Source organism: Pteropus alecto, unplaced genomic scaffold (genome assembly GCF_000325575.1).
Source record: "Pteropus alecto unplaced genomic scaffold, ASM32557v1 scaffold7, whole genome shotgun sequence".
In the NCBI taxonomy this organism is placed as follows: domain Eukaryota; kingdom Metazoa; phylum Chordata; class Mammalia; order Chiroptera; family Pteropodidae; genus Pteropus; species Pteropus alecto.
Genome location: NW_006494614.1, coordinates 19,619,468 through 19,634,586, shown reverse-complemented (window position 1 = coordinate 19,634,586; position 15,119 = coordinate 19,619,468). Strand labels below are relative to the sequence as shown.

Below are 15,119 nucleotides of genomic sequence, written 5' to 3'. Positions count from 1 at the left end.
GAAGGAAGGAAGGAAAGAAGGAAGGAAGGAAGGAAGGAAGGAAGGAAGGAAGGAAGGTAGAAAGGTAGTTCAGGGAGCTCTGAAAAGAAATGTAAAACCAGAACCAAGCACAGTGCCAGCCATGTTTTAGATGCTCAGTCAACAAGCAGATACCTGACCCAACAAGCACAAACTTGATGACTAAGACCAGAGTATGAAATAGAAATAATGTGAAGCACATAGCTAATCTTTTGCTTTGCTGCTTAACCTTGGTTCATCTTTCAAGGCACCTCAAAGGTAACTTTCAAATAACACTTGACAAGTGAAAGAAAAGGCAACTTCAAGAACAACTCACTGCCCGGCCTGGAAGTCCTGGCTCTCCAGCATCACCTTTCATCCCTTGGCGACCCTGGAGAAAGCAATGGGAAAATAGTTCCCAGGCGTTTCACAGAGATTAAGTGAAAAAGGAAGACATGAGTCATTTCTGAAATCTCCATCACTTCATAAATCCAATGGAAGAGTATTTTTGAAGGGAGATGAATAACTCATTTTTTATATTGATGCTCACTTTTTAAACTACAAATGTCGTTATAATTTCCACTTGTAATGTTATGGGATAATTTTATATAATTATGGGATAATATACCTACTTTAAAAGAATATCCTTTAACATAAGAGACTTTCATAGAAATAAAATTTGACGGGAAAAAGCTATTTTTTATTTAATATATTTAATTTGGTGCTAATTTTAATAGATATCCAATGAAATGTTCTAAGAAAATAACACAATTTTGGTCTTTATAACTACATGCTTGAAGAAACTTATTACAAAGGCAAGCTGAATTAATTAAAACCGAAAAACTTAATTTACTATCAGTAGTAGTAAAAAAAAGGTAAAGCCTCTAAAACTTTTGTACATAAGAAGCTAAAAGTAGATGCATTCAACCCTTTTGAAAGAAAGCCTTTTTCCTTAACGTCTCATTTATTTCTAGCTATATCAGATATGCATTTTTTTCTTTTAACTGCCAAAAAATATATATCGGTCCTCTATTACGGCATCTTAAAAACGAATTTAGAATTAAATTTAAGAACTATGCAGTTATTATATTCTTATCCAATACTGTATTTGTTTATCTTGAGGTATATAAAAAAAAGTTAGTTAAATAAAATATAAGCCTTAAGGTAAAACAAACCTGATAATTTCAGATTAGCATTTGGATCAAAAGGTAAACATTTTATTTAAAATTTTTTAAAAGAAGTAATGACCTAGATAAATACTTGCAAGCTTGCCTTGAGGTCATAAGCATTAGAAAAGTATTCCAGGGCTGCTACAGATTGAAAGCAGTTTGAAAGCTTCCAGGATGTTGAAGGATATATGTATTACTTATAAAAAAAATTTTTAAAGGTCAAATAAGTAACAATAATATTCTCTACACAGTTACATATTACATATATTATTTACATATCTGGAATTATAGTCATCATGGGAAGTCATCTCAGTGACTAACCTTGTTGAGTTCTCTGAGAAAACATTTGTTTGGCAAAATATAGTAAAAAATGTTCCAGTTAAACTCAGTGTTAATCCACTATCCTCATTTAGTACAGAAAGCCTTTGTGCTTACTTGTTCTCCCGGAATAGAGAGTCCATTGGGTCCCTGGGGGCCAGGAGGACCCTGTGGGCCTGGAGGACCTGTATCTCCACGAGGGCCAGGGGGCCCCTAAAATACACAAGAGAGAAACAACCATAAAGTCATGTAATGCTTAGCCAGCACTAACATCCAGTCAGAACTTGTCTTCATAACTCTGAAGACACTAATCATATCTTTGCAAACATTTTAGAAGCCTATACGTCTATAAAGGTATTCATTCATGCCATTCCTTTCTTCCTTTTACAACTTATTAAAAAGAACAATTGGAAAGTGCAATAAATTCACAATAACAATTACTTTTCAAAAGTCCTATTAGAAGTAAATTTCTTAAAGAAGTAAAACACATTGAGTATAATATATTCATATATTTATATTCATATATTCATAAGATCAAATCTCAAATTTCATTGGATTTAATTTATTTTAAACTAGTCCTGATTTCCCTCAGACTTGGGCTTATTTCTGGAACCAACATATATAGAAATCAAGCAAGGAAAGAACAGATATCCACTGAGTAGATACTCTAGCCTGGAGCTTCTTTGCAATGTACATAGGTGGAAAAGGCACAAACTTGGATTCAGACAGATCTTGGTTAGCATCCCAGCCTCGCCCTTTCCTAACTGGGTTAGCTTATCATTAGTGATATTATGACAAAATCTACACATTATCTTTATAATATATTCCTCATAAGAAGCTTGTTTTATGGAAGATCAGTGTGTAACTGGTAGAAGAGGCCAGTGACCCCCAAGAAATGCATATGTGGCCACAGCTCTTTCTCTGAGACAGGTGAAAAACAGCAACAGAACTGTTCTCAACCCTCTCCAGCTCTCTGTCAGGACTCTGCTCCCTGTGGGGTCTTCCAATTGATGGCCAGGTCACCCTCTCTGCTTCCTCAAGTTGCAGCAGAGCCATTAGGTTCTTCTGCAGATTTCCCATGTGCAATTCCTTCAGCAGTGAGATGCCCTGTACATTTCTTTCTTTGATCCATCATTTTGACATTCAGAGACAAGACAGAGGTAATTATATTGCCTAAGGCACACTAAACTTGGACTAACTTACTTAAGGTCACATAATTTGAACAATCAAACTTCATTGTATAAATGACATTTAAATGCACTCTAAAATATACTTACAATTGCTCCACTGATACCTCGTTCACCTCTGGGACCTTTAGCGCCAGGACCTCCCTAAAATACATAGTAAGAGCACATTTTAGGGTGAATGTAAAAAAAATAGGAACAAATTGATATATAAAAATTTCTTCAAGAATTTTCCATACAATAAATACTTTTCCATACAATCAATACTTCTACGGTTATAAAATATTAAAGTAAATATTTCATATTATACAAATATGTGGGGAAAGAATTTCAAAACTCTGTATATTCTGTCTCATTTTTACATTCTGAGCTTTTCTTGTTACCAAATTCGAAGTTTATTTGAAAATTTGAGGTTTATTAGAAAAAGCAAGCATTACTTAAATATAGTAAAGAGAAAAATCCATTTGGGAATTATATGAATGCATTCTTCAGAAAAAATAATCTGCAAAAGAGAGTATCTTGAATCTCTTAGAATCTCAGAAAATGTAGTTTAGTAACAAAAATTCAAAGACCACTGAACAAAGAGAAAATAAATATGATAGTGACATCCAGTAATGTTATCTTATAATTAGAGAAAAAAAAATCTCTACTCAAAAATATCTAAGTCACTTTCAGGATGTAATTTTGTGACTACAAATATAATTCAGGTAAATCACTATTTTAAAAAAGTACCATAAATCCAGTGACATTTTGATTCTATATATGAGGAGCTGGTTTGTAACTAATCTAAAATCAATTTATATAATTTGCTATGATGCAAGTATAGTAAAATTTGGTGTTTTGAGAATCTCTGAGTTTTCCTAAGTTAATTAGCCATTTCCTTAAAAGAAGCCAATAAGCCTTAGAGGTATCACATCCCTTCCGCAAAACCAACCCAGGTCAGATGTTGGATTAACTAAATCGAAGGGTTCCACGTTGATTAATGTGATGTATCATCATAATATTCAATGTTTTGCTTCACAATTACTAAGCCTCCCCTACCCCCATGAGCAGACCTAGTCATAGTCTTATCGCTCAAGTTATTCCGAACCTCAATACTTTCACCCAGCGTTTATGATATCACATATGTAAATTATCCTCTTTATATGTTCTTCTCCTGATATGGCTGCTACAAAAGGTACACATGTCCTAGGTTCTAAACAAGCTGTTCTTGGGTCAGCCTCTCAATTGTGGCTCCATAATATACATACAAGAAGCTTTCAGGAGATGTAAGGAATTTTCAAAATCATGTGACTACAGATGGAAATCCAGATCCATATCTTTAAGAGGAAAGCTCTTGAATACTAAGCCAATGTCATTCATTCCTGTGTAGCTAGAGGAAGTGCTCAAATGTGTTCATATTTTCTTCTTGATTTACTCCAGATCTCAAAACATACCACAAAAATGATCTGCAATTTGGCTTGCTCTGTCCTAAAAAACACAATGGCTAGAAGTGTTATGAAAACAGATGATTACTCCAAAGATTTAACAGGAAAAACTAGGACTATTTCAGTTTCCTTACTGCAGGGCCTGGTGGTCCTGGAGGTCCAACACTGTCCTGTGTACACGTGCAAGCATTTGGAAGAGCAGGACATTTTGCTTCATCTCTCTGCAATTATGAGAAGAATATTCCGCCATAAATTGAGGGTAAAAACAACTTCCCACCCCCACTCCCATTTATCTTATCTACACAAGAAAATCTGTTTCCCAACTTGCAGAAATAACTTTTAGTTATCAGTAAAAATAGTCTCATGTTGAATATTGCTTTGATCCTTTGTCTTTATGTTTTACTTTAGGAAAATTCACATAAATATTTATAAAACTACTACTCGGACCACTGGTAATTTAATCCAATTTACTCTAATCCAGTGTTAGAGAAATGCTGTGTATCTCAGATATCAACACCCATTTCATTTAGAATAAAACCTAAAATCCTTCCCATGGCCTACAAGGCTTTACACGCTCTGCAAACCAGTACCCCATTACCTTGGTCATCTTATTGCCTGCCACTTTCCCTCTGCCATGAACTCTGCTCCTGCCTCACTGATCTTGTAAATGTTTCTCAGAGGTTCAGGACACATTGTGGCCTTAAGGCTTTTGCATTTGCAGTTCCCTGTGGCTGGAATGCTTTTTCTCCATTATCCACACGGTTTATTCCCTCGCTCCCTTAGGTCTCTGCTTAAATTTCACCTTACCACTGAGGGCTGATGATATTCACCTGGCTATCTATCCCTTTACCTTGATTTGTTTTTTATTCTAAGACTTTTCACTCTATAACATAGTCTATATCTGCTTGTTAATTCTTTCTCTCCCCTAGCTTTTCACTAGAATATTCATTTTTCACTGTGCTAATGTTAGCACATAAAATAGTGACTGGCTTATAATAGGTCTCAATAAATATTTGTTGAATAAATATTGTATACTCATTCTGTGCATTTATGTAGTTCACTGCTTGCCAAAAGCTTCATATCCATCATCAGCATTCAACTTTGTAACTATTACCACTTACATGGATACTATGAGGGAGATCCATCATCTCAAAAAGAAATATGGTTATAGCTCCATAAACCTTAGATATCCAGAGAGGTGAATGATGACTTACTCTGTAAAATGCTGAAATTTTTCAAACAATAAGATGGATTTGCAATCAGTGGGTTTACCAAACATGTTGACTCAACAGAACTTTTCTGACAATGCAAAACCACCCTGGCTATTAGGGAGAATTTTCAGATGTGTCTTGTGCATTCCTAGCTTCTAGGGAAGGGATTGCTGGCCGTAGCTTGGTAGCTGATGAGCTTACACATAATGAATGTGCATCCTAGAGACTCAGTTATTGAGTGCTACTTCCTCTCCCAGACCATCTGCATCCGTATCCCTTAGTCTAGGGGGCTATTAAAACTCAGACAGGATTCCATTTCGTTTTACTTACCCTAGAGGGAATATCACAGCATCTGTCTCTACTGGTCCACACCGGACTGCAGACGATATCAAAATTCTGGATTTGGAACTGCAAACAACCAACAGCAACATCAGCTAAAGATGCATGAGAAACATTTAAATTAACGTTTCTGCATTTTATCCTTTGCCAACTTCTCACATAGACTGTCTCAAAGGTGCAAGCCCTAGAGAGCAATGTGATCCTCACTTCATAAGGAAAGAACATAAAAACCTATGCCTAAGAGAAAAAGACAGTAAAGCAAATGCATACATGAAATTCCCACTTCCGATTCACTTTCTTGGCTAAAATGAAATGTTTGATTGAGTTTTGTTTTTTTAAGAGAACATTAATGTCTTTATTTCATTAAGAATTTATTTCATTAAGAATTTGAAGACTATACACATTTAAATTAACTTTTAAGAATCTACCCTATAGAAAAGTAACATTAAAAAAACCATTCCTCACTTATTTTATAATTGATGCTCTTCTTTTCATAAATTCTTACCTAGGAGCTAGCTAATAATTTTTATGATTACCCTCAGCTTAACAATTTCAATATAATATAATCGTCCCTTGGCATCCACAGGGGATTGGTTCCAGGACCCCCAGCAGATACCAAAATCCACAGTTGTTCAAGTCTCTCATATAAAACGACATAGTATTTGCATATAAACTATGCACATCTTCTCGTATACTTTAAATCATCTCTTGATTACTTATAATACCTAATACTACAATGTAAATGCTATGTAAATAGTTGGTATGCTGTATTGTGTAGGGATCAATTTTCTGGAATTTTTTTAATTATTATTTTCAATCCATGGTTGATTGAATCCATGGATGCAAAATCCACAGATAAGGAAGGCCAGTTGTATATATTCTCTTCTTACTTTTTAAAAATAAAACTCTTTTGATAAAAAGGAAAAGATTATTTAAATATAGCCATTTTTTTATAACTGATGTAGTTATTCTATTTAAATATCAAATCCAATATTCAATTTAAAAGTCTGGATTTTAATCATAATTATATTAAATTTACACTTACTATTTTTATATTGTGGAATAAAAATTTTACTTTTGAATCTAGGAGAAGAAAATTCTGTCTGTGGAAGAAAGCTAAATTAAATAAATGTAATTTTTTAAAAAAATAGAAGCCAAAGATGGTAGACTTGCTTTTAGAGCAATATAATTATTGACTGACATTTAATATGAATTTAATTAGCCTGGTACACTGAAAACCTTTAGCTTAAAATTTTACTAGATAGCATCGTAACTAGGGTTGGCATGCTCCTGCCTCAAACATAATCCAGTGAAACTTGTGAGTAATGCGGTCAGTTGGCTGCCCTTCTACACTGATCTTCCGAGACAGACACACGTGATGACCTCTGTGAGAGAATGTGGACTCTAGTGATGGTCACAGCCAGTGTCCACACATGCTTAATGTCTTGACTGCATAAATTTATACTAACAATTACTATCTTTGAAGAATAAAAAATGAATTATTTTAGATTTCCTGGCAATAATTTATGCTGGACTCTCCAATTCAATCATTTCAAGATGACTACATGATATTCTCTGTTGCCTTGACATCTTATTTTATTTTTAGCAATAAAGCACATTATTATATTCTGACAGTAGCATATTTTCTGAATGTAACTTTACTAATGTTTCAATCTGTCCAAGAAATTTAACAATTTAAAACTCACTAAGAAAATAAAAAACTCGCCGATTACTTAAAAATGCCATTTCAATCTTAATACAAGTTACCAAAAATAAATAAATATGTGTTTCTTACTGTGGCTGATTTCCTCTCCCCTTTAAGTAGTTTTCCAAGAATTTCATAACCATCTGTTGTGATATTTCCGGCTTCCTTGATGTCTTTTTCTATAATTTCATAGCAGTCAATGTAAATCTTTACACTTTTTGAGGTCACTACAATATGAACCTAAAAAGATCATATGTTTCCATTATAAATTTTCTACCGCCGAAATATTAGCTGACTTCTGTATATTTCAGATCACAGGTTTAAAAATATGTTCTTTATGTTATTCTCATCCCAAAAAAAGAGTCTTAGACTAAAATCCAAAACCAAGTTGTAATGTCAATGTCATTTATTAACAACATCCAATCAAATGACCCACTTAATCTCTCTGGGTCTCAGTTTCCTTCATCCACATATACATGCATAATTTCTTATTTTCCTAGTATGTATTCTTACTGAGATGACCAGAGATAATGCGGTAAATGAAATGACTCTGTAAACTACAAAGAACTATTCAAGTATAAGTTAATAAATCATTAATACATTATTAGATTCAGTACAAAGGAACTTCAAATGTCTTCTACTGATTTTGCTAAATTCAATTTTTAATTTATTTTCTAATATCAATCAAAAGAATTTGCATACCATATAGATACCTAACATAGTGAAAACCAGCATGTGTCTTCTATAGAGATTCAGCTCTGAAAATCAGTAGATTCAAGATTCAATTTCTTTAGAAGTAAAGACTCTTTGTCAATTTATTTTTGTCTCATATTGAGGACATTCAGAATCTTAAGAAATCTATTAGTACAGATAATTAATAAAACATTTATATTTCAACAATGTAAAAAAATGGTTACGGGCAATCTTTAGTTTGTAGTTATGCTGATAGTTCCCATTTATCACAGCACAAATATTCAAGTAAGCACTTGATTATTTTGAAAAGTTCGGCTCCAAGTTAAAAGGGACAGAAATTCCCTTAAATTCTTTGAGCGAATAAGCATAGGAATAATCCCTAGAGATTTTTTCGAACAGTGAATATTTTTCCACAGAGAATCACCCCCAAAATAATAATTTAGCGCATCTATAATGGTAAATATTAATTAGTTATTGTATTTATAGAAGAGTAATATATACCTAACTAAAAATAAATAAACTTTAAATGCCCCCAGCAGTCATTTAATATTGAATTCAAGAAGACCACCAGTCATTTAATATTGCATTCTCAAGATATGTATTATTCGATAAGAATGAGAACTTATTTGCTGGCTCTTGTATGAACAATCTCAGAGGCAAATATTACCAAGTACCTGAAAAAAGCATAATATCCAAATCAAAATTTTTAATTGTAACAAAATTATTCCAAATAACACTGGTTATTTAATGCCAACCATAAAAAAGCACATGCTAAAAACATTTTGCTACAATCTCATCTACATGTTTTATTACACATACATACATATTGCACATGCATAATTATATTTCAGAGTGAACTCTTCATCTGTAGATCATTGTCTCAAGTATTTAAAGAGTATTTCCCAACTGCAAAACATGTTGGTCATAGACCAGAAAAAGAAGTAGGAAGACTCTTGCCAACTCATCTACTGTCCCAAGCTCTGCCATTCCCTAAAACTTCATTTTTCATCTATTTAACTTTTTCTCATTTGGATCTATGTCATCTTTTACAATAGAATGGAGACACAAAATACTTTTCAAGAGAATTCTCAAGCAACAGCTGTCTTCCATTCCCTACTTAATCTTTTAGCCAGCCTGTCCCCTATTTCCCCTGAGCTCCCTGCCATGTCATTTTCACTAATTTCCTGCTATCGGAGTATTACTCATTACCCCAAGGATTGAAGGACTTCAGTTCCCATATTAGATGGAAAATAAGAGTGTCTGAAGGCTTGAATCAGTAAAGAATATAAATTGCTAATAGTGATTGAACTTAGTACTTGAATTGATGGGATACATGACAGTAGGTTAAAAGAATGGGGTGGGGGAATGGAGGAGAGAAAAGACTATAGTGAAGAGTATAGGAGAAACTAATAAAAGTAACACATAATGGGAAAAAAAGGTAAAGAACTTGAGGAGAGAACAGAGCTTGTGAGGAGAAAGAAGAGGCATTATGCAAAATCTAGGAATATAATACTTCTCTATAAAAGCAAATAAAGAAGGAAATGTCAAAAAATAATTAACTTGATTGCTTAATTAATGACTGTCACTATGGACCTCTGCAAAGTATCGTCTTTTTTTGTTCAAGTAAAATAAAGCATTCATTGAAAGTTTAAAATTAAAAAATAATAGTCCCTAAATGGTTAACAGTAGGTCAGCTACTGTATGGCTAAATTTCTAGTATCTACAGTGGATATGAAAGGAAAAATAAAATAATCCTTTTTTAGCAAGTTACTCAAACATAAGTTTAATAGGTGTATCAATGAGCCAAAAAAATTCATAAGAACTTTGCCAGATTCTATTATTAGATAAAGAGCAGTTGAAGTTAATAATATTTGTCAAACTAGAATGTGCTTTCCCAGTGAGGCATTTATTTTACTGAGTTTCACCTTAAAAGTCTGTAAACTGTTAAGTGGATATGCTATATACTCAAAGATTTTCGTTTTTACTTCATTGTTTCTTTGTCTCTCACTAACGTGCACATTGCAGCCTCTCTGAGCCCATGAGAAGAGTCCCTTACTGTCTTTACCAAGAATCTAATTCATGAATAAGAAATACATTCTGAAAAGAAACCAAAATTCTCAAGAATATAATCAGTAAGAAATGCAGCTAAATCTACTCAAATACATAAAACTTCTTCAATTTTCACTTGAGAAGCAGATTGAACTGGAAATATTTGTCTTCTATGTATGGAGACTAACTTTCTGAGTGGCACTCTGGAAAAATTTTGGACCACTTGTGCAACAAGTAGTATTCCTTCTGTTAACTTAACCTAAAGATGAAGAAAAACCATTAAAAAGTCCATTCCTAACCTACATTGTTCTCTTCATTTCTAATGTTCCAAACTTCAATATTCTCATTTGTCAATTAATCATCCTTTAAAAACCTAATAGAAAGTCTCTATTATTCTTGGATGTTGACAGACAAAAAATTTAGATCAATAAAAATAGACAATCCCCTAAGAATGCACCTTAGAATGTTAAAAAGATTTTTTTTTAGAGAAGTCATAAGTGCGTTCATGTAAAAGTTAATCTCAAAAACACTTTTCTTAATTATTTTGGTAGATAATGATAACTTTTAGACTAGTATGTTTGTAAATTTACAATAAACAAGCAAGCAGAAGCAGCTTACTGGTCTCTATAAAATAGTAATTCTATCAATTAAAATATAATCCATAAAAATTAAGCTTTTGAAACAAAATGACCTAAAGATTCACAATAAAATGATAGGTAGAAAAAATAGACATACAATATTTTGTATACTATATGATTCCAGTTTTGAGAAGATATTAGCATTAAAAATATGTCAAAATGTTAATAATAGTTATCCCTTTTGATGAGTAGCAATTTTGTATTATTTTAAATTTTCTTCTTTGAGTTAATCTAATTCTCCAAAATAAGATTTTGTTTTTATTTATTTTTCTATATTATTTGATGTTTATTTTTTTATTTTTTTATTTTTCAATTACAGTTGACATTCAATATTGTATTAGTATCAGGTGTATGGCATAGTGGTTGGACATTTATATAACTCCACAAAGTGATCCCCACAATAACTCTATTATCCTCTTGACACCATACATAGTTATCATAATATCCTTGAGTATATTCCCTGTGTTACAAAGAGTCATGAAGATGTAAAGATTTTATTTTTAAAAGACATAGCCATTTTTCTACAAATTTAACATGACATTTTAATAAATAATAAGTTATTTTAAATTTTTAAGTCATATTCTTTTTTCTATAAGTAACCAGGTAATCTTTTTACCTTATGAAAACTTCCATAAAATAATGTCTTCACTTCTTCTGTGTCAAATGTAACAGTCTGCACCTCACCTCTTGTATCCTTGTTAAAGAATGATAATGTCTTGCTAGAAGCTGTAATCAACATACAATTGTTATTAACCCATGCATGGTATACTTTATATTAAAAGTATTAATAAATAATTCTTGTTGGAGAGGTTTCTAAAAAAAACAGTAATTTTGGTTGACATAAAATGTAATTCGAATATTTACTTATATGTTATATTTTTAAAGCATTAAACATAAAAGCATATATCAAGTAAATATATACATATATTCAAAAGGTTCTTAAAGAGAAAAGAGGAGAGAAAACAATAAAAACTATGTATAGATGTGCCTTAAAATAAGATAAAAATCCTTACGATCTGCAATTACTCCAACTTGTGGTTTGTAGTCTCTGTCTGTGATCTGCCAAATTGCAAAGGGTTCACTAGGAGTTTCTGGGAGAAGTCTGAACAATAATATAATTGTGTATGAAGGAGGGAGTCCATTTGGGTGTAGATCTCTGTTGTATAAAACAAAATTAATTAATTGATATTTTTCATCAGAAATAGAGAATATTTTAAATCTTTGGACCAAAATTTCATTATGGGCAGTATTAAAAGTCATTTATAATAATCCAGCTACATATTAGAAGAGGGAAATTTTAGGAAAGACATCAAAAGAACAAACACTAAAGGTTTATTACGTAAGTAGTAATAGAATTTTATGATCTGATAAAGTCACAAAAGATTGGGAAATTGCCAAACGGTTTTTTATCTTACTGTTAATAACAAATTTTTTCTAGATACATAAATGATTATAAAACTATATAATTTTAGACTGATAAACATTATATCTATGGATCTAATCCAAAGACAATGAACCTGACCAAATATACTTAATTTCCAATGTCAGGGGACTGAGATCATAAGAAAGATGACTTAAGGTTTTAATTTCTCCCTATCTCTAGTAGTTTTTACACTTCCAAATTCCTTCCTTGAAATAAATCAAATAATCTCCAGAAGCTCACAGGTTCCCAAAAATAAAGCCAGTAATAAGTGTTAAGGACATGTACATGTGCAAATGTTTAATGGTGACAAAAGGATGCGATTCAATTAAAAAGAAATGTTTCTTGGCTCTAAGGCTATTAGACAAAAAATGTGCTTCCATATTTCCTTCCAGAGTGAGTCAGTCAGTATTCAAGTGGAACCTCTGAAGGAAAATTGATGGTTTTCTGTCTGAGACCACTTAATAACACTATTTCTGAAAGTAAGTAAAAGGCCTTGATAATCAGCTCTTAAAAGCCATTCCTCCATTAATTTTGACAGAGGACACAGAATGTCTCTTGAGGTTTCATGTTCCATACCAGTGGTACTTATGGAATGTAATGCTGCCCTGCTTCTTAAAACATATGGTCTGGGTAAGCCGACATAATATCTTTTGCATGTTAAAAATCTACTATCTTCGTAATATCCCATGTTAAAAATAATATCTTCTCCAAATTAATTCATGTCGAACTTTATCCATTTTTCTCCTTTCTCAGTTAATGTATGATTATGACAAAAATAATTGAATTGCATTTATGCTTTCAGTCACTAGTTCTGACTCCTGAGAGAACACAGGCTGTCGTTAGTTAAAATGTAGGTATCATACCTTGAGGTGACTGAGCATTAAACACGGGGTATTAAGGTTCACTGAAAAACTAAAACCATGAATCCATGTTGGTTGACCGAAAAAGAGTTAGGAACTTACAGCGTAGTCAAACTACAACAATATGATCTCTGCTTTCTTAAGATAAATTAGTTTTGCTTTTAGTCTGAATTTTCCGTCAGCTTTCCCAAAGCATTTCAAATTTCAGATAGCATTTTCTGACCCTGTCTTATGTTACTTTTCAGTTACTTTATTTCTTCTTGTTCTTTTCTCTCCATAAGTTGCCAAACACATATTTCTCAAGATTAAAATGTTTTTATTCTAATGAACAAGAAATACATATTTTGGTTATCGTACCCAGGTGTAAACTTTCATGAAGTAAAACAACAACATCTAGAGCTACCCAACAGATTGCCAGAGCATCGGCCAATAAAAACTAACTGCTGCCTTTCTGAACACGGACAAGCCAAACTTCTGCGGTCTTTCATCTTCTGGAGGTCTGAAACTCTGGAAAGAACGCTGCTCTCGTTCTGCACTTATTCCATCCAGTGCCTCTGCACCACAGGCGGAAATGTTCAAAATAATAAGTTGCCTTCCTTTTTAAACAACCTCCCTTAAAAAAGCAAAAGTACGATCCTAGCCTTAAATTCAAAAGGGTCAGTAATCTCAACCTGCAGGCACGGGATGAGATTCTCAGGTCTAAGAGCAAGTCCTAGTCTCCTGTGTGACCTGATGGAAGAAACTTAACCCAACTGTAACCCAAATTTCCTTAAATGGAAAGTAAGCTAGGTCATCCATAAAGAGTCTTTTGACAATTCTAAAATTCCAGCATTCTGAGAAGTCAGCAAGGATCTCCAGAGCCTCAAAAAAGCTTCTGGCCCATTAAAAGAAAAAGAACCTCCTATTGCCACACTTACACTGTAGGCTGATTTACAAAGGCGTTCTTCTGAAGCCTGTAAGAGGAGTGGCTGGGAAAAGACCCCGACTCCAAAGAGACTCCTTGTACAGAAGCAAAATTCTTTTCTGTCAGGTTGTATGCTTCAAGCATCTTGAAACCTTTGCATCAGGAAAGAAAATATTGAAGTGAGGTCATTTAAATTATTTTATTGCTTAAAACCTGAAATAAATTAACCCAAGAGTATAAATGCTTACCTGGTGAGGTGTAGCCATCCAAATATATGAGAGGACAACCTGAAATATACAGCGTTCTTTAAGTACATTTCACCAACACAATATGCAAACATTGTATATGTACAGAAAGCAATGTTGTATACATATAAAGTAATGAAATTGTTCATGCGTTTATAAAAACTGTGCATAGGAGAAATTATATTATTGACCTATATTGCTCTGGTCCCCTTGGAATTTTACAAAGTTCTTAAGAACAGTAAAATAGAATTAAAGGGGAAAATGTCAGATGTTTTTCAATAGATTAAAGAATTTTTCACCCAGGGAATTTCAGATTTGTATAAAGGCAGGAGAAGTTTGTCCCTATCCAAACCTCTTCTCTGCCAAGCCCCCACGCCTCATGCTGTCTACCAAGCACCATGGAACAGTGACAGTGGGCAGTAGTTTTCGCCCTGGGACCCACAAAGCCAGGGATATCAGAAAGGGGTTGTCAGGACCACCAAGAGTGCACAGGAGACAACTGCAGTTCCCTACTCACTTTCACCAGTGCGCCTTCCTTCTGAGCTTCCAGGTCAGTTTTCATAGTAAATTACTGACATTTTTCTACTACTGCCACCTCATCAAACTTCTGAGTTTTTAATATACAGTTTAATAGGTGAAAATATAACACTTGTAAAGCATAGCCCTGCTTAGGATCAGGAGTCTAGATGAGCCACATAACTGACTCCATAATCTAATACCCCAAGAACCAGTGCTTATGGATAGGGAGGATAATTGACAAATAATCAATCTTTTGTCCATTGTATTTTAAAAGTTGAACATGAGATCTTGGTATAATGAGAAAAATCTACACCCAAGAAAACAAATGGGAACCACACGAATTTCTATGGAGCACACATGCACAAGACAGTTTTTTCATTGCTCTCTTGAAGCACAAATGTCAACAGAACAAATACCAATTGATTACTAACAGGGAAA

At 33.2% G+C, this 15,119-nt stretch overlaps 1 protein-coding gene across 4 annotated transcripts in view; it reads right to left on the bottom strand.

The window, feature by feature from the left end:
* The window catches only part of COL12A1 (collagen type XII alpha 1 chain), a 110,599-nt gene that overhangs the window by 16,013 nt on the left and 79,467 nt on the right, over window positions 1–15,119 (bottom strand). For all 4 annotated transcript variants that reach the window (XM_015600423.2, XM_006926377.3, XM_025042896.1 and 1 more), the window contains 10 exons: window positions 14,166–14,204; window positions 13,931–14,069; window positions 11,744–11,886; window positions 11,347–11,456; window positions 7,441–7,590; window positions 5,637–5,714; window positions 4,230–4,316; window positions 2,762–2,815; window positions 1,602–1,697; window positions 335–388 (listed from right to left, as the gene is read on the bottom strand). In XM_015600423.2, the coding sequence (XP_015455909.1) occupies window positions 335–388; window positions 1,602–1,697; window positions 2,762–2,815; window positions 4,230–4,316; window positions 5,637–5,714; window positions 7,441–7,590; window positions 11,347–11,456; window positions 11,744–11,886; window positions 13,931–14,069; window positions 14,166–14,204 (950 nt within the window). The remainder of the gene's footprint in view (window positions 1–334; window positions 389–1,601; window positions 1,698–2,761; window positions 2,816–4,229; window positions 4,317–5,636; window positions 5,715–7,440; window positions 7,591–11,346; window positions 11,457–11,743; window positions 11,887–13,930; window positions 14,070–14,165; window positions 14,205–15,119) is intronic.